The sequence below is a fragment of the Apodemus sylvaticus genome, chromosome 2, assembly GCF_947179515.1.
Source record: "Apodemus sylvaticus chromosome 2, mApoSyl1.1, whole genome shotgun sequence".
Taxonomy (NCBI): domain Eukaryota; kingdom Metazoa; phylum Chordata; class Mammalia; order Rodentia; family Muridae; genus Apodemus; species Apodemus sylvaticus.
In genome coordinates this window covers 74414349-74438903 of record NC_067473.1, presented here as the reverse complement: position 1 = coordinate 74438903, position 24555 = coordinate 74414349, and the positions used below count along the sequence as shown (strand labels likewise).

General features: G+C 38.1%; 1 protein-coding gene and 1 pseudogene across 1 annotated transcript in view; one reads left to right on the top strand and one right to left on the bottom strand.

Moving 5' to 3' along the window:
* Positions 1-24555, bottom strand: part of Stk31 (serine/threonine kinase 31) — an 88881-nt gene that overhangs the window by 48106 nt on the left and 16220 nt on the right. The window contains exons 5-11 of the mRNA XM_052172525.1: positions 24449-24523; positions 23005-23163; positions 13971-14320; positions 11819-11993; positions 8676-8791; positions 5958-6117; positions 3807-3929 (exon numbers count right to left, since the gene is read on the bottom strand). Of these exons, the coding sequence (XP_052028485.1) occupies positions 3807-3929; positions 5958-6117; positions 8676-8791; positions 11819-11993; positions 13971-14320; positions 23005-23163; positions 24449-24523 (1158 nt within the window). The remainder of the gene's footprint in view (positions 1-3806; positions 3930-5957; positions 6118-8675; positions 8792-11818; positions 11994-13970; positions 14321-23004; positions 23164-24448; positions 24524-24555) is intronic.
* On the top strand, positions 4832-5673 carry LOC127677443 (nucleophosmin-like; annotated as a pseudogene).

Genomic DNA, 24555 nt, shown 5'->3' with positions numbered 1-24555 from the left:
GTAGGCTTCATCCCAGGGATGCAGAAATGGCTCAATATACAGAAATCTGCCAATGTAATCGACTAAACAAAATAAAGGAATAAAAACCACATGGTCATTTAATTAGATGCTGAAAAGGCTTTTGACAAAATCCAGTATCCCTTCATGATAAAAAATCTTGGAGAGATTGGGAATCCAAGGCCCATACCTAAACATAGTGAAAGTAATATACTGCAGACTGGTAGCCAACATCAAACTCAATGGAGAAAAACCTGAAGCAATCCCTCTAAAATCGGGGACCAGACAAGGCTGCCCACTCTCTTCCTATCTATTCAATGTAGTACTTGAAGTCCTAGCCAGAGCAATCAGGAATCAAAAGGAGGTCAAAGGTATACAAATTGGAAAGGAAGAAGTCAAAATATCACTATTTGCAGATGCGACCCCAAGACTTCCACCAGAGAACTCCTAAAGCTAATAAACAACTTTGGCAAAGTGGCTGGATATAAAATTATCTCAAGCAAATCAGTAGCCTTCCTCTACTCAAAGGATAAACAAGGGGAGAAAGAAATTAGGAAAATGACACCCTTCACAATAGTCCCAAATAATATTTCATACCTAGGTGTGACCCTGACGAAGCAAGTGAAAGATCTATATGACAAAAACTTTAAGCCTCGGAAGAAAGAAATCAAAGAAGGTCTCAGAAGATGGAAAGATCTCCCATGTTCATGGATTGGCAGGATCAATACAATAAAAATGGCCATCTTGCCAAAAGCAATCTACAGATTCAATGCAATCCCCATCAAAATCCCAAATCAATTCTTCATAGATCTAGAAAGAGCAATTCTCAAATTCATCTGGAATAACAAAAAACCCAGAATAGCAAAAACTATTGTCTATAACAAAAGATCTTCTGGGGGAATCACCATCTCTGACCTCAAGCTCTACTACAGAGCAATGGTGATAAAAAACTGTTTGGTATTGGTATGCAGACAGGCAGGAAGATCAATGGAATAGAATCGAAGACCCAGAAAAGAACCCACACACATACGGTCACTTGATATTTGACAAAGGAGCTAAAAACATCCAGTGGGAAAAAAAGACAGTATTTTTAACAAACGGTGCTGGATCAACTGGAGGTCTGCATGCAGAAAAATGCATTCTTATCTCCTTGTACAAAGCTCAAGTCTAAGTGGATCAAGGATCCACACATAAAACCAGATACACTGAAGCTTATAGAGAAGAAAGTGAAGACGAATCTTGAACACATGGGCACAGAGGAAAAGTTCTTGAACAGAACACTAATGGCTTATTCTCTAAGAACAAGAATTGACAAATGGGACCTCATAAAATTGTAAAGCTTCTGTGAGGCAAAGGACACGGTCAATAGGACAAAACGGCAACCAACAAATTGGGAAAAGATCTTTACTAACCCTACATTTGATGGAGGGCTAATATCCAATGTATACAAAGAACTCAAGAAGTTTAGACTCCAGAGAACCAAATAACCCTATTAAAAATGGGGTACAGAGCTAAACAGGGAATTCTCAACTGAGGAAACTTGAATGGCTCTAAAGCACCTAAAGAAATGTTCAGCATCCTTAGTTATGAGAGAAATGCAAATCAAAACAACACTGAGATTCCACTGGTGAGAATGGCTAAGATGAAAAACTCAGGGGACAGCAGATGATGGAGAGGATGTGGGGAAAGAAGAACACTTCTCCATTGTTGGTGGGATTGCAAGCTGGTAAAACCACTCTGGAAATCAGTTTGTCGATTCCTCAGAAAATCAGACCTGCAGACCCAGTTATACCACTCCTGGGCATATACCCAGAAGATGCTCCTACATGTAATAAGGACACATGCTCCACTATGATCATAGCTGCCTTATTTATAATAACCAGAAGCTGGAAAGAACCCAGGTGTCCCTCAACAGAAGAATGGATACAGAAACTGTGGTATATATACACAATGGAGTGATACAGAAACTGTGGTATATATACACAATGGAGTACTATTCAGCTATTAAAAACAATGAATTCATGAAATTCTTAGGCAAATGGATGGAACTAGAAAGTATCATCCTAAGCGAGGCAACCCAATCACAAAAGAACACACATGGTAAGCACTCAATAATAAGTGGATGTTAGCCCAAAAGCTCAAAATAAACAAGTTACAATTCACCCAGCAGAGAAAGCTCAAGGAGGAGGAAGACTTAAGTGAGGGTGCTTTGCTTTGGTTCCTCTGAGAAAGGAAACAAAATACTCACAGGAGCAATAAGAGAGACAATGTATGGAGCAGAGACTGAAGTAAAGGCCACCCAGAGACTGCCCTATCTGGGGATTCATCCTATTAACAGTCACCAAACCCCGACACTACAAGAAGCATATACCCAAGAGGAGCATGCCATGGTTGTCTCCAGGGGGCCCCTGCCAGAGTCTTACAAATACAGAAGCAGAAGCTAGCAACCAACTATTGGACTGGGCATGGGGTCCCCAATGGAGGAGCTGGAGGGTGGTCCAGAGGAGCTGATGGAGTATACAGCCCCCATGGGAAGAAAAATGATTTTAGTCACCCAGATGCCCCAAGACTCCCAGGGACTGAACCATCAACCAAGGGGTACACATGGTTCCCGCCAAAAATGTGGCAGAAGAAGGCCTTGTTGGGCATCAGTGGAAGGAATGATCCTTGGTCAGGTGAAGGCTCAATAGAGGCCCCAACAAAGGAAAACCAAGGGGGTAAAGGGGGAGTGTATTGGGTGGAGGGGCATATACATGGAAGCAGGGGGTAGGAGGAGGGGTTGGGGGTCTTTGGGGAGGGGGAAAATCAGGAAATGTTTTACCATTGACAATGTAAATGAAGATAATATTCAATAAAAAAAAAAAAGAAAGTGAGATCTACAAAAAGAAAAGAAAATATGGTTCGTTTACTCAATGGAATACTATTCAGCTATTAAAAAAAAGGACATGTGTTTTTCAGGCAAATGGATGGAACTAAAAAATACCATTCTGAGTAAGGTAACCCAGACCCAAAAAAGACATTCATGGTATGTACTCACTGACAAGTAGAGAATACCCATGACACACCACACAGACCCAAAGAAGTTAAACAAGAAGTAAGGCGCAAGTGAGGATGATTCAATCCCACTCAGAAGGAGAAACATAATAAACCAAGGAGGCACGGACCTGGGTGAGAGAAGGGAAGGGCATATATATATACATACATACATATATATATATATGTATGTGTATATATATATATACATACTAGTAAAATAATGATACTCAGTTATGCTTGAGACAGAAGCCTAGCATAACTGTCCTCTGAGAGGCTCCATCCATCAGCTGACTGAAACAGATGGGGAGACCCAGCCAAACACTGGACAGAGCCTGGGGAGTCTTACAAAAGAGTTGGGGGAAGGACTGAAGACTACGAGGGGTAGAAACACCACAGGAAGACCAACAGTATCAACTATCCTGGGCCTCTGGGAGCCTTCAGAGACTGATCCAACAGCCAAAGGGCATGCACAGGCTGGACAGAGGCCTCCCCAGCACGGTCCTTCAGATGCCACCTGACTCCCCCACACATCTGTAGCAAAGTGCTGACTTGTCCTGCCACAGTGGGAGAGGATGTGCCTAATCCTGCAGAGAATTGATGCACCAGGGTGGGAGGATATTGGAGAAGGGGATACCTCACCATCTCAAAGGCAAAGGGGAAGGGAAAGGAGAAGGGACTCTCTGAAGGGGGGAACCAGGAGGGAGGCAGTATTTGGGAAGTAAATAAATAAGTCAAATTTTTTAAAAAATATATATGTATATATTAATTCCAACCTGCAATGTTTTTAAGCGTTTATCAAGTGGTAACTCATCTACTTCCAGAATAAAAACATCTACAGCCACGAACAGCTTCTGTTGTACTCCATTTCTTTCAGCAATCAAAATATTACCTTCATTCTGAAGAAAAGAAAATAGGATGGTCAAGATATCAGGTAATTTCACATGTTCACTATATGGACAATAGTGATTCCTAAAGCTCAATACTACAATAAAATACAACATTAAAGGTCAACAATCCTGCTAAGCTCATTTTTCCCTATTATTTTTACCATAAGAACTTGTTCCTTTAAAAAAAATGTATACAATTCCTAGGTAGACTTCAGCCTTCATACTACTACTCCCTTCATATTAACTACCTCCCAACACTGCAGGAGCATAATAATATATATAATAATAATATAGTCAGTAATATAATAATATATAGTCAGTATATAATAATGTGTCGGATTCCTATACTGTAGTAACATACCACTCAGACCAACATACAAGGTCCATGTTAGCAGGTTTAGAAGTCACCCTAGTTAAAATCTCCTATGAGGCTCTCAAAAGCCAGTATTTCTGTTGAGTCCTCCATGGGTTTAACTTTTAGGCTCCTTAAAGGACATACCCAGTTGTGAGTCCTCATTGGGTATTTTATAGTCTTCCTAATACAGATACAACTTGAATATTTACAGTAAATAATATTGACTATTAACATGGTTGAAACATTTTATCAGATTTCTAGGGAAAGAAACAGTTACTCAAATATTAAATATGAAAACAGAACAGGAAAAGATTTTTAAACAATGTATCTAGTTGCCAATTACTTAATCTAACTTTCTCTTAAGATAAACACTTATTTTATGTAAATAAAGTATCACTACAGTATCAGACCCTCTGCTTTCTTAAAAGATTCAACAGATTTAAAAACAAAAACAAAAACAATGGGTGTGATTCTGTCCTGCCTGCCTGTTCTGTGGAACTGTGGACAGTTGTTTTCTGTCCAGCTTCTCCCACACTGAAGTGTGTGCCTCTACCACATGGAAAACTCAATGGACATGGGCATGAGCTTTCTTAGGCCTCAGAACTATCTTTACTGCTGTGAACTAAAGGCTGACAGAGGCTATCACTTTAAAGTGGAGAATGATAAAAACGAGTGCCAGATACCATTAAGAACGGTCAGTTTAGGAGCGGGAGCAAAAGATGAACTACACATCGTAGAGGCAGAAGCAATGAACTATGAAGGCAGTCCAGTTAAAGTAACAGTGGCAACTTTGAAAATGTCTATACAACCAACAGTTTCCCTTGGGGGCTTCGAAATCACACCACCTGTGGTCTTAAGGTTGATGTGTGGTTCAGGGCTGTGCACATTAATGGACAGCACCTAGTAGCTGTATAGGAAGATGTAGTGTCTGAAGATGAAGAGGATGTAAAACTCTTAGGTATGTCTGGAAAGCAATCTGCTCTTGGAGGTAGTAACAAGGTTCCACAGAAAAAAGTAAAACTTAAGATGATGAGGACAATGATGAAGATGATTATTTTGATGAAGGGAAAACTGAAGAAAAGATTCCAGTGGAAAAATCTGTATGAGATACCCCAGCCAAAAATGCACAAAAATCAAACCAAAATGGTAAAGACTTAAAAGCATGAACACCGAGATCACAGGGTCAAGAATCCTTCAAAAACCAGGAAAAAACTCCTAAAACACCAAAAGGACCGAGTTCTGTAGAAGACGTTAAGGCAAAATTGCAAAGCAAGTATAGAAAAGGGTGGTTCTCTTCCCAAAGTGGAAGCCAAATTCATTAATTAGGTGAAAAATTGTTTCCAGATGACTGACCAGGAAGCTATTCACAATCTCTGGCAGTGGAGGAAGTCTCTTTAAGAAAATGGTTTAAACAGTTTGAGATATTCTTTCTTACTTCATTTTTGTAGTAATTGATACCTGTCTGCCCTTTTTATAATGCAAAGTGAGAACTTTCCCTACCATGTTTGATAAATGTTGTCCAGGTTCAACTGCCAAGATTGTTATGACAGGACATAATCATAGTTGTGGTCAGATGTGGAAATGGTAAAGAGACAAAAATACACATGTGAAATAAACTCAGTATTTTAATAAATTAAAAAAAAACAACAACAAAAACATAGAAGAGAAAATTCTTAGCCCACCTCATTAGGACAAGTTTGGATCTTCTCCTGAGCAACATTATATTCAGCCCAAATTTTCTCTAATTCATTCAAAGATGCTAGAGTAGTAAAGGACCCTTCATCCAACACTTGCATAGCATCTGAAAGGTCATTTCCAAAGCGAATACTAATATTAATATGCCTATTTAAAAACACAGGAAAAGAAAAGGGGGAAACATCAAAAAATTGCCAAGTTTGTATGAGAGAAATTCATTTAAAACATCTTAAAGTTACTATTTTCAACACTGGCCTATGACTTCTATAGTGGTTTGAAAATGTTTGTCCCAAGGAGTGGCACTATAAGGGGGACACTGCCTTGTTGGGTAGGTGTGGCCTTGTTGGAGGAAGTACGTCCCTGTGGGGGTGGGCTTTGAGACCCTCCTCCTAACTTCCTGGAAGGCAGTCTTCTGCTTGTCTTCAGAACAAAATGCAGACCTCTCAGCTCCTCCTGTGCTGTTCCTGCCATGCTTCCAACCATGATGATAATGGATTGAACCTCCAAACCTTTAAGCAGACCCAATTAAATGTCCTTTATAAGAGCTGCCTTTGTCATAGTGTCTCTTCACAGCAATGAAAGCCATACCTAAGACAACTAGGTACTTTTTAAAACTTTACAGAAAACCATGTGTAACTATGGTTTGTAAATAATACAAAGTTCTAGTTAAAAACTGTGTAGAGACTCAGTGGTTAAGACGCTTGCTATTGCAAAAGACCTGGGTTCAGTTCCCAGCACCCACATAGCAGGTCCTAACTAAAATGCCAGTTCTAGGGGATGTAATGCCTTCTGGCCTCCACAGGAACTAGGCATGTATGTGGTACATTTACATACATGCAGGCAAAATAGTCATACACATAAAATAATAAATAGATCTTTTAAAATGTAGAACAAATAATTCTATACATATTTTAAGATAAAATATTTCCATTAGCCAGACACAGTGGTACACACCGTTAATCCAAGCACTCAGGAAGCAGAGGTCAACAGATCTCTGTAAGCCTGAGGCCCTCCTGGTAGTGATTTTGTGTCTCAAAACAAAAACACTCAAAACAAAAAAAGCCATTGCCGTATTGCCCAGCTTGGCCTCAGAACATCTTCCTATCCAAGCATTTTCCTGCCTCAGCCTCCAATAAACCTGTACCTACTGACACATGCTGCCATACCTAACAGAAAGAAATCAGTATTTTTAAACTTTGTATAAAAAGATGACTTCCAAAATCTGCAAAATTTAAAATGTCAAAAGGAACTTTAATTTCTGTTCTATAACAAAATTTGTAAATATTTCTATAAAAATGTTAAACATAGGCAGTCTTGTTTAACCAAAGTCATAGGCAAATTCCTTCTACCCAGTATATATGCTGAGTTGTTGGGGGATTTTTTATTTTTAATCTATAAACAAAGCACTCACAGAAGTCAGGTAACAAGTTTTACCAATTTTTTTTTCTGGTTTCCAACTAGACTGCCACCATTCTAATAGATCACTTTTCCTCAAAAATTAGTTAAAGTATATTGTCATTTTGGTTCAAGTCTGGGTCAGAGCTTTGCCAATGCAGCCAGTCACCTGATTTTTAGTACTGTATCAAAAGCTGTGAGAAACCAAACTACCCAATTTCTAAAAGAGTTACAGACCACATGCTATGTGAGAGATTTATACTGGAAAAAATAGATTTCCACTGGAAGAAAAAACCAACATGCAATTTATATATTCATGGCAACATCAAAATATAGTGAAAATGAATGAGTTGTCCAGCATACAGCAGAAATACAAAATATTAAATAACACCAAATACCAAATGTTCTAATATAGACTTTTGAAAACTACTGAATAAATACTATATAAGACTTTCTAATTAATCCCTTTTCTTTCATTTTACAAGTAACATAATATTTCTTTAGAAATAATTAATAAAGAAATTCAAATTAACACAACCTTCAGTTCCAGTAAACTAAAAAAAAAAAAAAAATGTACAATTAGATACACTGGTTCCCCATCAAACCAGTACTTAGAAGCTGGAATGTGTGTGTTTTTGAGGGGGTTCTAATTTCACTCTCAGAGATGAGCTTAGGATACTACGGTTTTAAATGAGAACAGAACACTGATCAAAAGTTTCTCTAAAATAAATCTTAGGTTTAGAGCTTTCTCTTTGAAGACATAAAAATCCAAAGATTAAATCTCAAAAGTAAAAATAGTATATACAAATAAAATTTAAACAAAGCACCAACTAATTAGCAATTTTTACATTATTATTTGCAAAAAAATAAATATTATTCAAGGGAGGGTCTGAAGAGATCTGTTGGGAAAGTACTTGCCACTAAAGCATGGAGACCCAACTTGGGTCTTCAGGCTCCAACACTGAAAGGCTAGGCCTAGCAGTGTTCATTGTAATCCCAGTGGGAAGGAGATGAAGATCCCGGATCTAGGAGTGCAGACAGCATAGCCTACCTGGAGAGCTTTGGGTAGTGAAAAACCCTGTCTCAAAACCAAGGTAGAAAGCATTTGCAGAATGATACTGGAAGCTGTCCTCTGGCCTCCATACCATATACATGTATGCACAAAAACACACATAAATATCCACATATAAAACATTCTTTGAAGCTAATTTTTTTTTGCTCAGTGGTAAATTTTCTGTCTAGTATTTATAAGATTCTGGGTTCTATAACCAGGGCTACAAAAAAATACACATAATTTTACTTTAAAGTACCTAATTTCTTTCAATAGTTCTACTTTAGCTGCCAGATTCTTCAGCCTGGTTCCAACACACGTCTTCAGAGTGCTTTCTAAATGCTTAGTCAGATCCAAGGTAGCTGTTTTCTCTTTCTGAAACATTAAAAAAAAAAACTATCTTTGTGAGAAACCAACACCATACTTCTAGCACTCAAATAACTTTTTAGTTAGACTCAAGTTAAATGTTAAGAGTTAAAAACAATGTTAGTGTTAGAACTGAATTGAACTGTGGGACATCTAGCTAGTACCATGTCTGGAATCCTAGCTTAAAGAGATAAATTTTAAATATTCCATAAAGCAATATGGGAAATGTGATATAAATTATGTTATGCTTACTTTACTTTGAACTATATACTATGGTTATAGTTTGACTGGCTTTAACTTGGGGAGGGCTAGCATCTATCCCAGGACACCTGTACACAGATAGATATAGTTCTATGGAGGAGGTAGTGAAGGAAGAAGTAGTGGAGGTGGTGGAGGTGGAGGTGGTCGAAATAGTATTGGTAGAGGTGGTGGTGGCGGTAGAGGTGATGATAACAGGGTCTCACTGTGTAACCCTGGCTGGCCTAGAACTCACTATGTAGATCAAGCTTACTTAAAACTCATAGAGATCTACCTGTCTCTGTATCCTGAGTAATGAGATTAAAAATGCATGTCTCACCACACTCAACCTCTAGTTTCTTAAATGTCTGCTTATATTAAAATAGATATATTCTTTTTCGTAGCTTTGTCTAGCCTAGAAATTGCTATGTAGAACAGGCTGGGCTCAGATTCATTGAAATCTGTCTACCCTAGCTACTCCAGTGTTGGAATAGTCCAATTTTTTTCTTTTCTTTTTTTGCTTTTTGAGACAGGGTTTTCTCTGTATAGCTTTGGCTGCCCTGGAACTCTGTCTGTTGACCAGGCTGGCCTCAAACTCAGAGATCTGCCTGCCTCTGCCTCTGCCTCTGCCTCCCAAGTGCTGGGATTAACGGCGTGCACCCTGCAAGACACATTCTTAAGACTATGTAATACTACTGATGGGGCTAATTTTGAACAAAAGACTGAAAAAACAAAAACTGTCAAAATGTTAATGAGCAATACATGATTAATTATGAATCCTTTCTGAAATGTTTTGAGATAGTTCCAAGACTTAGAAGTTTTAAGGACTAGAGCACTGGCTTAGCCAGTAAAATGCTTGCCAAGAAAAACAACCCTGAGATTTCACCTCACACCAGTCAGAATGGCTAAGGTCAAAAACTCAGGAGGCAGCAGGTATTGGCGAGGATGTGGAGAAAGAGGAACACTCCTCCACTACTGGTGAGATTGCAAGATGGTACAACCACTTTGGAAATCAGTCTGGCTGTTCCTCAGAAATCTGGGCATGACACTTCCTGAGGACCCTGCTGGGCAAATACCCAGAGGATTCCCCGGCATGCAATAAGGATACATGCTCCACTATGTTCATTGCAGGCCTATTTGTAATAGCCAGAAGCTGGAAAGAACCCAGGTGTCCCTCAACGGAGGAATGGATACAAAAAAAATGTGGTATATTTACACAATAGAGTACTAATCAGCTATTAGAAACAATGAATTCATGAAATTCTTAGACAAATGGATGGAGCTGGAGAACATCATACTAAATGAGGCAACCCAGCCTCAAAAGATCAATCATGGTATGCACTCACTGATAAGTGGATATTAGCCTAGAAACTTGGAATACCCAAGACATAATCCACATATTAAATGATGTCCAAGAAGAACAGAGGAGTGGCCCCTGGTTCTGGAAAGACTCAGTGCAGCAGTATAAAGGAATACCAGAACAGGGAAGTGGGAAGGGGTAGATGGAGGAATAGGGGGAGGGAAGAGGGTTTATGGGACTTTTGGGGAGTGGGGAGCCAGAAAAGGGGAAATCATTTGAAATGTAAATAAAAAATTATATCGAATAAATAAAAAAAAAAGAAAGAAAGAAAGCATGAGGACCTGAGTTAAGTCCCCACTACCACATTTAAAAGCCAAGCACAGCAGTGGCACACATCTGTAACCCAACACTGGAGAAGCAGAAATAGGAAGGTCTTTGGGGCTTGCTATCCAGCCAGTCCAGCCAAATCAGCATGTTCCCAGTTCAGTGAAAGACTGCCTCAAAACTAAGGTGAAAATGAGGAAACCATCTGACATCAACCTCTGGTCTCCACACACACTGTCACACACACACATACATGCACCTGCACACATGCATACACACAATCAATATACACAAAAAATTAAAGAACATAAGGAAAATATAAATAAAAAATGATTACATTTCAAACAACCAATGAAATATAAACATGGTTAGCTTGAAATGTAAGAAAAAAAGTTTTCTCCTTACACAGGTATCAGATGAGAACAGACAGAGACAGAGTGACAATAACAACTAAGAGTTGCAGGGTATTTGTTCACACTGTGAACCCAGAGATTGTGTTATTTAATGAAAAAAAACTATTTCTAGTTGTGGTGTGGCTCATTTTTAGCACACCCCAACAATAAAGGTAAAATTAGTTTGTTGAAGGAAGCACCCATGTCTGAAAGTGATTTGACAGAATAGGATATGCCCAACTCTCATGAGAAGAAAGAAGAAAGGGAAGCTACTTAAGGGGGTGGAGTGTGAAAGGCTAAGAGGCAGTTTTACTGACAGTCATACAGAGACAGGTTGCAGAGAGAGAACATTTTAGATGTATGTTAGATGTAGATGAAGAAAAAACAAGGCAGAGAATGAGAAGAAGCCAGAAGATTAGAACAGATTGCCAGAGTTAGTTTGAAGCCAAGCAGAGTAATTTAGTAGTGGCCAAGAGAAGCTAATTGAATCAGTCAACTTGGAGAGGAGTTTGGGTGGAACAGCTGGGTTGAACCAGCCAGCTAGAGATCAGAAAAAAGTAGGAAGGGGTGAGCTTATTTAGCAGCAAGTCTCAGAGGCTAAAACATTCAAGGCTTAGATGAGATTGTACAGACACTAGTGGTTTTCAGGACTAGGCCTAGGTTAGCAGACAGAGGCAGTAAGCCTCCAAGATGACAATTACATCAGGTAAATAAAAGTTACTTTTATAAGCACTAATTGCACACATTTCACAGAACACTCTTTCCCACAAACCACTGACATACCTGCAGCTCTTGGGCAGTCTGTTCAACTTTCAATTCTAATGCTTTGTAATTTTCTAGAAGAACCTCTTTCTCTGTTTTAAGCTTTTCATTCTCTTCAATAAGTTTCTGGTCCTGCTTAATTTTTGCCAAGCTGACATTAGACCCTAAATTAAAGTCACCGGCAGCCAAACTTTCCCTGTTAAAAAAAAAAAATTCACTCATTTTTAAAACTATGCTTAAGGCTATTGGAACTCAAATACTGAAATTAGCATGGGCATTTAATAATACACCTTATAATTAATTGTGAATATTAAAACCATTGCCTAGCTCAACATTAAAAAATAATTTAAGCTGAGCATGTTGGCACAAACCTGCAATCCCTGAATTTGGGAGGCCAAAATGAATGCATACAAAATCTGAGGCCACCTTCAGCTACAGAGTTTGAGAGCAGTCCTGGCTACACAGTTAGACTCTATATCAAAACATGAAAATAAATTATTTTAATGCAAACTAGTTTATGTTAACTGGGTCATACTTCAAAAACAATTCCTCTAATGTTTTATACTCCAAATTCCTTATACCACTATCAACCTTAAAGAACATCATGAACATCAAATGGTCTGTTCATTTTTTTCTAATTCTTCCTCCTTTGTACCTTTTTATTTGTATAGTTTCTAAGCCAACAATAAAAATCCATCAAACTGCCATGACATCATTTCTTGATTCACCACAGATAAGAATACACTGGTATATACTAGAGCTAGAGAAGATGTTCAATGGTTGAGGCTGGCTGCTCTTGTAGAGGACCCTGGTTCAATTCCTATTACCTACGTGGCAACTCGCAGCCTTCTGTAACTCCTGGCCCAGAGCATCCAATGCCCTCTTCAGGCCTCTAACTGTACCAGGAATGCATGTGGAACACAAACATACATGAATTTAAGCCAAACACCAACACATAAAATATTTTTAAGTAATATACTGGTATGCATGAATATCTAGACTGACTTGTTGACTCAAGTAGATAATTCAAAATTATCTAAAATGGTATCTCAAATTATATACACCTGTGGTAACAAATATGAAACTTCTGATCTTTTAATTATATAACACATATGAATTGAAACAACATATCATACCTTAGAAATATATACAATTATTTGATAAATATTAAAATATTAAAAATACATATTAAAGGTAGAGATCAATTGGTAAAAATATATGCATATATGCATATTCATCACATGCATCAGACCTTAGGTTTGACCGTCCCAAGGACTGCAAAAAAAAAAAAAAAAAAAAAAAAAAGTTGAAAAAGAAATGAACTCCTTAATAGAGCACCTTAAAAATCTTAACTCCTGGCCGGGCAGTGGTGGCGCATGCCTTTAATCCCAGCACTTGGGAGGCAAGAGGCAGGCGGATTTCTGAGTTGTTGGAGGCCAGCTGGTCTACAGAGTGAATTCCAGGACAGCCAGGGCTATACAGAGAGGGCTATACAGAGAAACCCTGTCTGGAAAAAACCAAATCCAAAAAGAAAAAGGAAGTGGGAAGGGGTGGGTGGGAGAACGGGGAGGGAAGGGGGCTTATGGGACTTTCGGCGAGTGGGGAGCCAGAAAAGGGGAAATCATTTGAAATGTAAATAAAAAATATATCGAATAAAAAAAAAGAAAAAAATCTTAACTCCTTCAAGTCCTACAACAAGATTTCATACAAAAGATCTCTTAAACACATGAAAAATATTCTGGCAGCAAAAGGGGGGAAATCAGTCTTTCTTCCCTTAAGAGGATGGAGATCGCACCCAGAGTCTTATGCATACTAGGCATGTACTCCATTGAGCTACAACTCCAGTCCTAGCTTCAAAGCCTATTGTGACTTCTGGACTTTGATTAATTAATATTTGGGGAAGATTTTTATTTTTGTTAAAGATATTCAAAAAATGAAATGAAAAGTTCACAAGGGAACTTTAAATAATTCAAGAATGATTTTATTTTCTAATTGGCTTTTAAGGAAAACAGAGGAGCATGTGTTTGATGAGGAGAAAAACAGAAATTATGTAAGATCATTCACAAGATCATAGGCTTTGTTAAGGATTCCAAGAACCTAAGAACTGAATTCTATAAAGACTACTACCATGAATTTAAAATCAATTAGAATTTTAAAACAGCACCAGTCTTACTTTGGAAATGCCACGTGATTTCCTGCATTAGTCTCATACTTCACGTCAAGAGTCAGCCTCCCATTAAAATGCCCCTTTGGCCTGCTGAAGGTTGACTGGTTTGATCTTCGTCCCCACAGGGGGATAGGATTCTTGAGACCAAGCTGATTTGGATCTGGTTTCTTTACCTCACAGGCATCAATGCCTGAGGTCAGTCTGCACTTTTCTGCAAACCCTTTCTTTGCCACTTCTTCCCCTATATCAACAGTGCCATACTCAGCCTGAGCAATCACTGTTCCATCTTGATAGGTTGCTTTAATTCTCATTTTAATTTCTTTTTCAAAAATCAAACTCCCCAAAAATGTTCTGCCCTAAAAAAGACAGGAAAAAAGACATAAACCATTAACACTTTTCTCACTTACTTTGTTTCTATTGTTTCCAAGCATTGTATTTCTTTTTCCTAAAATCTATATACAATGAATCTTACTTCGTTGCTGACTTATGAAAGTATGTAGCTAATGTATTCCAATGTGTGTAAAAACACTCTTTTACAGAAGTAAAGCTAATATTCAACCATATTTACAAATGTTTTGATGAATGTTTAATAAAACATATATAATGTTTTAATTAAATATGCTAGAGAAAATTTTTACTGTCTTGGCTCCATCTAAATGTAATGATGTTCTTTAATTTGTAGGTTTTGTTTTGTTTTTCAAGATAGGGTTTCTTTGTATAGCCCTGGCTGTCTTGGAACTTACTCAGTGAACCAGGCTGGCCTTGAACTTGGGTATCTGTCTGACTCTGCCTCCCTAGTGCAAGAATTAAAGGTGTGTGCCAGCATGCCTGGCTGTGATGATGTCCTAAGGAGTTATAGTTTTAAAAAGAATTCTGGTACCTCTAAAAGGAATTCAACAAAATGTAATTATTTTAAAGGCAAAGTCAGATACTTTGATTTTAAACTAAAACAAGAACAAAGAAAAAGAAGTAGAATCTCAAAACACAAAACAGATGCTACAATATGGCTCAGTGGGCTTGCTACCACATTGGGCAATCTAAGTTCAATCTTCAGAAGCTACGTAGTGGAAGGAGAAAAACAATTCTCATAAGTCCTCTGATTTCCACATATGCCATGCCACATGCATGTCCACAGATGTACATACACATACAATAAATAAATTAATTTCAATTAAAAAATACCAGAATCTTTTTTAAAAATCACGAAATTAAATTCAAAAATGTGAGCCACTAGGAATCTTTTACTCAAATCTCCCTTACATAAAACTTTAAGGAGGCAATTATCAGAGCCTTCATATGCGAAACTAGCTACTTCCTAACTTTTCATTATTACCAACACACTACACTGAGAAAAGCTATAATAAAATGTATTTGAGATTGGAAAGCATCTTAAGACTTCATTTTACCAGGAACTTTTACTGTTGAAAATCTTAGTTCCTGAAATTACTTTGATATAATCTAAGCACTCTTTTCTTCTCAATTTCTCTATATTCTTTTCCTGATTTCAGCCTATACTATAAATTAAAACACTAATATTTCAGAATATATAAGTATAAATTCAAAAATAAAAATGAGATTACTGCTCACATTTACCTGTTCATATCTTCCTCGATATAGGGAGACCATTACTTATTTTATGTATATGAGTACACTGTACTGTCTTCAGACACACCAGAAGAGGGCATCAGATTGCAGATGGTTATGAACCACAGGAACTGAACTCAGAACCTTTGGAAGAGCAGTCAGTGCTCTTAACCTCTGAGCCATCTCTCCAGCCCTTACAGGGAGACCATTAAAATAAATGGACCATCTCTCTCTTAAGAGAGGGAAGTTTTATTTTTAACTATAGTCTCAATGATATGAAAAATAATATAATTGGGTTGGGTGGGAATACAGTAGCACAATGCTTACCTAGTACCTAGGAAGCCCTATATTCAAATACCAACACCATTACCAAAAAGAATGTATATGAATAATGTATGCCAACCAAGTAAGACTTGGTCAATAACAATCATAAAAACAAGGATGTAAAAAAATAAAACTAGCCTCACTTTTAAAAAATAAAAACACTCAAAATCCAAAATATTTTATAAAACTAATGAAAATACCAGCTTGCAATCCCACTTACAATGTTCCTCTTTCTCCACATCCTCACCAGCCTCTGCTGTCACCTGAGTTTTTCATCTTAGCCATTCTGACTGGTGTGAGGTGGAATCTCAGGCTTGTTTTGATTTGCATTTCCCTGATGACTAAGGATGTTGAACATTTCTTTAGATGTTTCTGAGACTTTCGAATTTCCTCAGTTGAAAATTCTCTGTTTAGCCTGTACCCCATTTTTAATAGGGTTATTTGGTTCTCTGGAGTCTAACTTCTTGAGTTCTTTATATATATTGGATATTAGCCCTCTATGGGATGTAAGATTGGTAAAGATCTTTTCCCAATCTATTGGTTGCCATTTTGTCCTATTGATAGTGCCTTTGCCTTATAGAAGCTTTGTAATTTTATGAGCTTCCACTTGTCAATTCTTGATCTTAGAGCATAAGCCATTGGTGTTCTATTCAGGAACTTTTCCCCTGTACCCATGTGTTCAAGGCTTTTCCCCACTTTCTCTTCTATTAGATTCAGTGTGTCTGGTTTTATATGAAGGTCCTTGATCCACTTGGACTTGAGCTTTATACAGGAAGATAAGAATGGATCAATTTGCATTCTTCTACACATTGACCACCAGTTGAACCAGCACCACTTGTTGAAAATGCTTTTTTCCACTGGGTGGTTTTAGCTCCTTTGTTAATGATCAAGAGACCATAGATGTGTGGGTTCATTTCTGGGTCTTCAATTCTATTCCATTGATCTACCTGTCTGTCACTGTACCAATACCATTCAGTTTTTATCACTATTGCTCTGTAGTACAGTTTGAGGTCTGGGATGCTGATTCCCCTGTGTAAATTCTTTTATTGTTGAGAACAGTTTTTGCAATCCTAGTTTGTTTTTTTTGTTGTTGTTGTTATTCCAGATGAATATGAGAATTGCTCTTTCTAACTATTAAGAATTGAATTGGAATTTTGATGGGGATTGCACTGAATCTGTAGATTGCTTTTGGTAAGATGATCATTTTTAACTACATTAATCCTGCCAATCCACAAGCACAGGAGATCTTTCCATCTTCTGAGGTCTTCTTCCATTTCTTTCTTCAGAGACTTCAAGTTCTTGTTATACAGATCTTTCACTTGTTTGATACTTTATATTGTTTGTGACTATTGTGAAGGGTGTTATTTCCCTAATTTCTTTTTTGGCCTGTTTATCCTTTGAGTAGAGGAAGGCTACTGATTTGTTTGAGTTAATTTTATGTCCAGCCACATTGCTGAAGTTGTTTACCAGCTGCAGGAGTTCTCTGGTGGAGTTTTTGGGGTCACTTAAGTATACTACCATATCATCTGCAAATAGTGATATTTTGACTTCTTCCTTTCCAATTTGTATATCTTTGACCTCCTTTTGTAGTCTAATTGCTCCAGCTAGAGCTTCTAGTACTATATTGAATAAACTGGGAGAGAGGGGCAGCCTTGTCTAGTCCCTGATTTAAATGGGACTGCTTCAAGTTTCTCTCCAATGAGTGTGATGTTGGCTACTGGTTTGCTGTATATTGCTTTTACTATGTTTAGGTAAAAGCCTTGAATTCCTGATCTTTCCAAGACTTTTAACATGAAGGGATGTTGAATCTTGTCAAATGTTTTTTCAGCATCTAATGAAATGATCCTGTGAGTTTTTTTCTTTGAGTTTATTTATGTAGTGGATTACATTGATGGATTTCTGTATATTGAACCATCCCTGCATCACTGGGATGAAGCCTACTTGATCATGGTGAATGATTGTTTTGATGTGTTCTTGGATTCGGTTGGCAAGAATTTTATTGAGTTATTTTTTGCATCAATTTTCATAAGGGAAATTGGTCTGAAGTTCTCTTTTGGGTCTGCTGGTGGGATTGCAAGCTGGTACAACTGGTACAACCACTCTGGAAATCAGTCTGGTGGTTCCTTAGGAAATTGGGCATAGTACTACCTGAGGACCCAGCTATATCACTCCTGAGCATATAACCAGAAGATGCTCCAAAATGTAATAAGGACACATGTTCCAATATGTTCATAACAGCCATATTTATAATAGCCAGAAGCTGAAAGCAACCCAGATGTCCTTCAACTGAAGAATGGATACAGAAAATGTAGTACATGTGCACAATGGAGTACTACTCAGCCGTTAAAAACAATGACTTCTTGAAATTTGCAAATGGATGGAACTTGCAAATATCCTGAGTGAGGTGACTCTGTCACAAAGGAATAAACACAGTATGTACTCACTGATAAGTGGATATTAGCCCAGAATTTCAGAATACCCAAGATTCAATTCATAGACCATATGAAGCCTAAGAAGAAGGAAGACCAAAATGTGGATGCTTCAGTGCTTTTTAGAAGGGTGAACAAAATACTCACAGGATTGGAAATATGGAGACAAAGTATAGAGCAAAGACTGAAGGAAAGGCCATCTGCAGACTGTCCCATCTGGGGATCCATCCCATATACAGCCACCAAACCGGATGTTGCTGACAGGAACCTGATAAGGCTGTCTCCTGAGAGGCTCTGCCAGAGCCTGACAAATACAGAGGAGGAAGCTCACAGCCAACCATTAGACTGAGTTCAGGGATCCCCAATAAAGGTGATGGAGATGGGACTGAATAAGCTGAGGGGGTTTGCAGCCCCATGAAGGGAGCAACAGTGTCAAGAGGCCAGACCCTCTGGAGCTCCAGGGAACTGGACCACCAACCAAAGAGAACATGGAATGACCCCTGGCGCTGGCCAAATATGTGGCAGAGGATGGCCTTGTTGGACATCAGAGGAAGGAGAGGCCCTTGGGCCTGAGAGTATTCAATGCCCCAAAGTAGGGGAATGCCAGGGCGGGAAGATGGAAGTGGGTGTGTTGGGGAGCACCCTCATAGAGGCAGGGGAAGGGGGTATGGGATGGGGAGGGTCCTGAAGGGAGACCTGAAAAGGGGAAAACATTTGAAATGTAAATAAAAAAATCCAAGAAAAAATTTTAAAAAATTAAAAAATAAAAAACTAATAAAAATAAATACTTTATTCCCCTAAATCTACAGGGAAATAACTATATAAAGGATAGAAATAAAACCCATGTAATAGAATGCAATCACTGATAAATGGATATTAGTCCAGAAGCTCTGAATACCCAAGACACAATTAGCATATCAAATGATTCCCAAGAAGGAAGGAGAGGGCCCTGGTCCTGGAAAGGCTTGGTGCAGCAATGTAGGGGATTACCAGGACAGAGAGTGGGAGAGGGTTGATCGAGGGGGGGGGGGGGAATTGGGGGAGGGAAGAGGGCTTATGGGACTTACGGGGAGGGGGGAACTGGGAAAGGGTAAATCACTTGGAATGTAAACAAAGAATGTAGAAAATTAAAAAAAAAAAAAAAAAAAAAAAAACCTGTAAAAGTCCCAAAGTTAAACAAAGGTTAAGCCAGCAGGGATTTCAAGTCAAGTATCAAGCTTTAGTGGCTTTGCTGAGTCCTTCGGTGGAACAAGATCTTTATAAAGAAAGAAAGGCTTTGGCAAATCTCAGTAACTTAGACCAACATGTAAAGAGTATCTTTAAAATAAAAGAAACTAAAGGAGAAAATTTTTTTTAAGGTTAAGCAGAAAAAGAAGTCTGTCTAGGTTCTTCGAAGACAGATGAAGTAGGATTTATATTGAGCTAGGGTTGCTAAGGAAAAATCTCATAGGAAGGCAAATTGTGTGCTAAGGAGCTTCTGCCTAAGGAGAGGACATCCTTGACAGAACACAGATGAAGCACATCAAGCCGGTCCCAGGAGCGGGTAATCCCCCCAGACCACGGAGGGTACATTTTCCTCCAGCCAAAGATAATGCTAGGGGTGTAGACTGTTAGCCCAGCTAGAAACTCCCCCAACAGCCAGGTATGGTGAATGGGGAGGCTAGAGGCATGTGCCAACCCAGGGCTACTCTGACCTAGTGAACCAGAGGTGTAGTGGGAAAGCAGGGCCACATTTACCTTTGGCCCAGAGTAGGTCTGAGCTGACTAAGTCAGACCCACTAAGTTGATCAGGTGTGAAGAAATGTACAGAGGCTCCCAGGATGAGCTCCAGGTCGTGTAAACATTGTAGTTCAGAGAGAAACTCTGAGTATTACAGTGAACAAATTAAGTTAGCACCTCCTATCTATGCTTTGTATCTGACCTTGATCTTTGGAGGAAGCAAATGATACAAATGCATAGAACCTTTCCATGCTGAATTAGACCTTGCCCCTTTCAACTTTAGTATCTTCTTAGTTGTGAACTTCCAGGCTCACCTGACCCTAGCTGAGGACAAATGACAACTGACTTCAGAGTGTTTCACCAAGGTTCTTCGGAACCCCACTGATTTGAGACAGTAGTTCCGGATGTTGCCTTGTCCTGCCCATCCTCTGGAAAAGGTTTTGTTACATAGATAACATAATGCTAACCTGTATTTTGCAGATTTGTAAAGCCACTGGAGATACAATCAGATATAGCATACTTCTACCTACCTTCAACCCTACCTAGGTGGGTTAATTTAAAAAAAAACAAACAAACAAACAAAAAACAAATCCAAAAGGTACCCTACATGGGTAAAAAAAAAAAAAAAAAAAAAAAAAAAGGCATTCCAGAGACCATAAGGTTATTAAATAAAAACTCCAGTACCAAGAAAAGTTTTTTCTAGATGGATATGATGTACCTGTCAAACTCTCATCTAAACATATGTATTTAGATGTATCAGCCTCAATTCATAACCCCTAGGGAAGCTCCTGAGATCAAGTGATTGTTACTGTCACATGGTGTCTATTTCTTAGCTATAAGTGGACATCTATAATTAACCCCTTCCGGACTCAGGGATCAATGTTGAAGAGGGGACAAAAAGAATATAAGAGCCAAAGGAAGGGGTATAGTATTATATAATAGTTTCCTCCTAAATTAAAACATTCCATTCTGCAGGAATCTCCTTAAGTAGAAAAGTAAACAACTCAAAATAGTTTCAGGAAATCCCTGAAACTGACCAGATTCACCAGGACCCTCCCTGGCCAAAAAAAGCAATAAAAGCTGAGACTCCTTCTCAGAAGAGGAAGCTGAACTGCCAAGAAGACTCTGAGATGAGATGAGTTGCCACAAAGACTCAGACAAGCCACACTACAAAAAAAGACTCTCAGAGGAAAAAAAGCTTTAAATAAAAGTCTCTGATACCAAAATAGCTCCTGAGAATGCAAAATCTAACTCAGCTTACTCAAAGAGGTTTAGACCAAAAGCACCTGGTTAGGATATTCTCTGAAAAACCTGCTGAGTTGCCTGCAGGCTGTGCAGTGCACTCCAAGTTCCCAGCTTTGTTAGCTGTCACCCATACTGGGTGGGCTTTGGTAATCAAGCCTTTGAGCTTGGTGAGCCATTTCTGCTCCTGTAAGTAACCCAATAAAAATCTTTGGTTCACCAAGTTTGGACTTTGGTGATATCCATACTTTGGTCTGTCATGGGATCCCTGTCATGAGCAGACATGTGTTGTGTCTCCCCAGAAAAGTTTTGTAACACAACAAACAGAAGGGGAAAAAAGTTTATTTGCCTTACAATTCCAAGTTATATTCAACTCTATAGGGAAGTCACAGAAGCTGAAACAGCCAGCTTAAAAGTAGAGAGAAATGAATATACCCATGCTGCCTGCTTATTCCTCTCATCTAGCTATCTCCTGTATTACATCACTCAAGGCACCCTACCCAGGGAGTGGTACTGCCCACATGTAGGGATTGAGCCTCCCCACATCAACTACCAATTGAAACAAGCTCTCACATACAAGTACACAGGCCAGCTTGACCTAGATAATTTTCTTCCATTGAGGCTCTCTTCCCAGGTTATTCTAGTTTGTGTCCAGCTACATTTAAAACTATCATATTGCCAAAAGCATAAATCGGATTACTTGTAATTTCATAATTTCAAACTACTGATATTTACAGATATGATTAAAGACCATTGAGGGGTGCTCAAGATTTAATCCCCAGTACTCTAAAAACAAAAAAAAAGCCAATACTTTCCCAAAAACAAATGTTAACAGAATTTTTCCATCATATGAAAGAAAATCCTTTTAAACTTCTACAGAAGAAACTATTCACATTTGGGGTTTTGTTATTGTTTGTTTTTCTACATTTATTTTATTCACATACATACATTCACTTATTTGATCATTAAGAATGATTACCTACCAAATATGAGAACAAATACATAATTGTTTTTCATCCATTTGAGGGACTCTGGCCAGCTAGAGCACAGCAAGCAAATTGCTCTGGCAGGCTGTGCCCTTCTCCCCAATTCCCTCTGCCTTGCTAAAAACTTACAACTAGACACCAAGGTCTATTCCCTTATTTGGCTGCTGCCTCCTCCTGAGGCTGACCACCAAGGTCCACCTATAAAACTATTTAAGTCCAGCAATCAAGAGCCACTTTGACTCACCTAATTAACAGGTTTCCCTTCCTACCTCTATAAACTGCCATTTTCCTATGTGCTATGTCTATCTCCTCTTTATCCAGAGGCAGTCCTTTGCCCCTCCCAGACAAATATTACTACTCCCTTTCCCTTCGTCCCTTTCTCCCTCATCTTCTTGTCTCCTATCTTTGTCTCTTATTCCATATTCTCTGTCCCTATGGGACAAATACATCTCATTTGTGCTAAGAACTTGGTTTTGAGAGTCCTGAGCCAATACTTTTCCTAACAGTATTTATGCTCATTTGTGTGTCTGTTTGGTAAGAACCAAGAATCAAACCCAGAGTCTGATCATACTGAGTGTTTTACCATGACTGTATCTATAACCCTGAATTACTTTTTCATATATTACATTTTCATAAATTTTATCCTATTTTCATAAACAAATTTATAATTTCCTAAATATTTAATAGTGCATATGCTTTCAAGTATATAGTTTCAAGTATAATACATTAACAAAAGTATTTAAATGTATGACTTGCCTGATCAAATTGGGTAACTTCTTGGCCAGAAGGAATCTGTAGTCCCCAAAGTCTATACTTCTTGGCAATACTAGAAAATTGTAGCTCTGGAGGAATTTCTACTATATCAGATCGGTTTAGAATTTCAGTATTTCCATAGTCAATGTACCTCACCAAGCACTAGAAAAAATTGGAAGCAAAAAGTAGTACTAAACATAGATTACAAATTTGTAAACAAGACCTATAAATGTTACCTAAGATAATGAACACCTTCAGAAATTGTTCTAATAACAACCTCAAAGATAAACCCTACATTTGGGACTAATTTCTAAGAGTACCATTTGTCATTTGTCTTTTTTTAACCACTGGTGTTTTTATACAAATGTGAGTATACAGCATTGTGATCCTTTCTACTATTAAAATCAATCTACATTCTTAACTTCAAATTGAAAATAGTAGAACCTAGGGGGGTCCCCCCCTCCAGCAAAAACCTTATTTGATAAAATTAAACTCACTCTATAAACTTGAAATTGGCTACATTCACCCTTACTTCCAGCCCTGTATCTATCTGTTCAAAGTTTTTCCCAGGGGTTATACAGAGAGCTCAGCAACTAAAATCACTGGCTGCTCTTCCAGAAGACCCAGGTTCAGTTCCCAACATCCACATGGCAGCTCACAACCATCTGTAGCTCCAGCTCCAACACCTTCTTCTGACTTCCACAGACACTACATATGCATGGAGTACATAAGAGCATAAGAGCAAAGAGAACTCCCAGACACACTTAATTTTTAAAATTTTTCTAGAAGTATATTACAAAATCATGCATTATCTCATGCCTTAATTTAAATTCTTAAAGTCAGTCCAAAAGACAAGTGTAAAAGATATTCTTCAATTGAAAAATTATGGGAAGATTTATATTACAAAAGTCAGTTTCATAAAAATAAAACATTATGACACTAGTAAATCATATTTTAAAAACAAACCAGAGAAATCATGAAATTTTCCACTCATTTTACCAAGAAAAATATTTATCACACACATACATTATGAAATATAACTATTTTTAGACAGCCTGATGATTGTACAGAAACTTAAATTCTGAAGAATATTTTTGAATCTTATCTAGTTTTAAAAAATTAATTTATTTTCATATTCACCAGAAAAACTTTCATAAATGTTAAGTTTATTAACTAGACATTATCACTATGAATAAACAATAGACTCAATAGGCATCAAGTTTCAGAAGCAATGGCTTAGTAGGTAAGGATGTTTGCTGTTATGGCTAATGACCTGAGTTCAATCCCAGGACCCAGATAGTGGTTAGGAGGAAGCAACTCCCTCAGGTCTCACTTATGTTCGTGTGTGTGTGTGTGTGTGTGTGTGTGTGTGTGTGTGTGAACAGACACACATATATAACCAAAATAAACATTTCTTAAGCCCAAAGTATGAATACATATTTCCTGCCTTATCATCGCTGATAGTTTTTAGCACTTTGCATCTGTACCAGCACTTATCTTCAGAAAACAATCCACCATAAATCTGTAGAAGAAAAAAATTGTCACTATGATAAA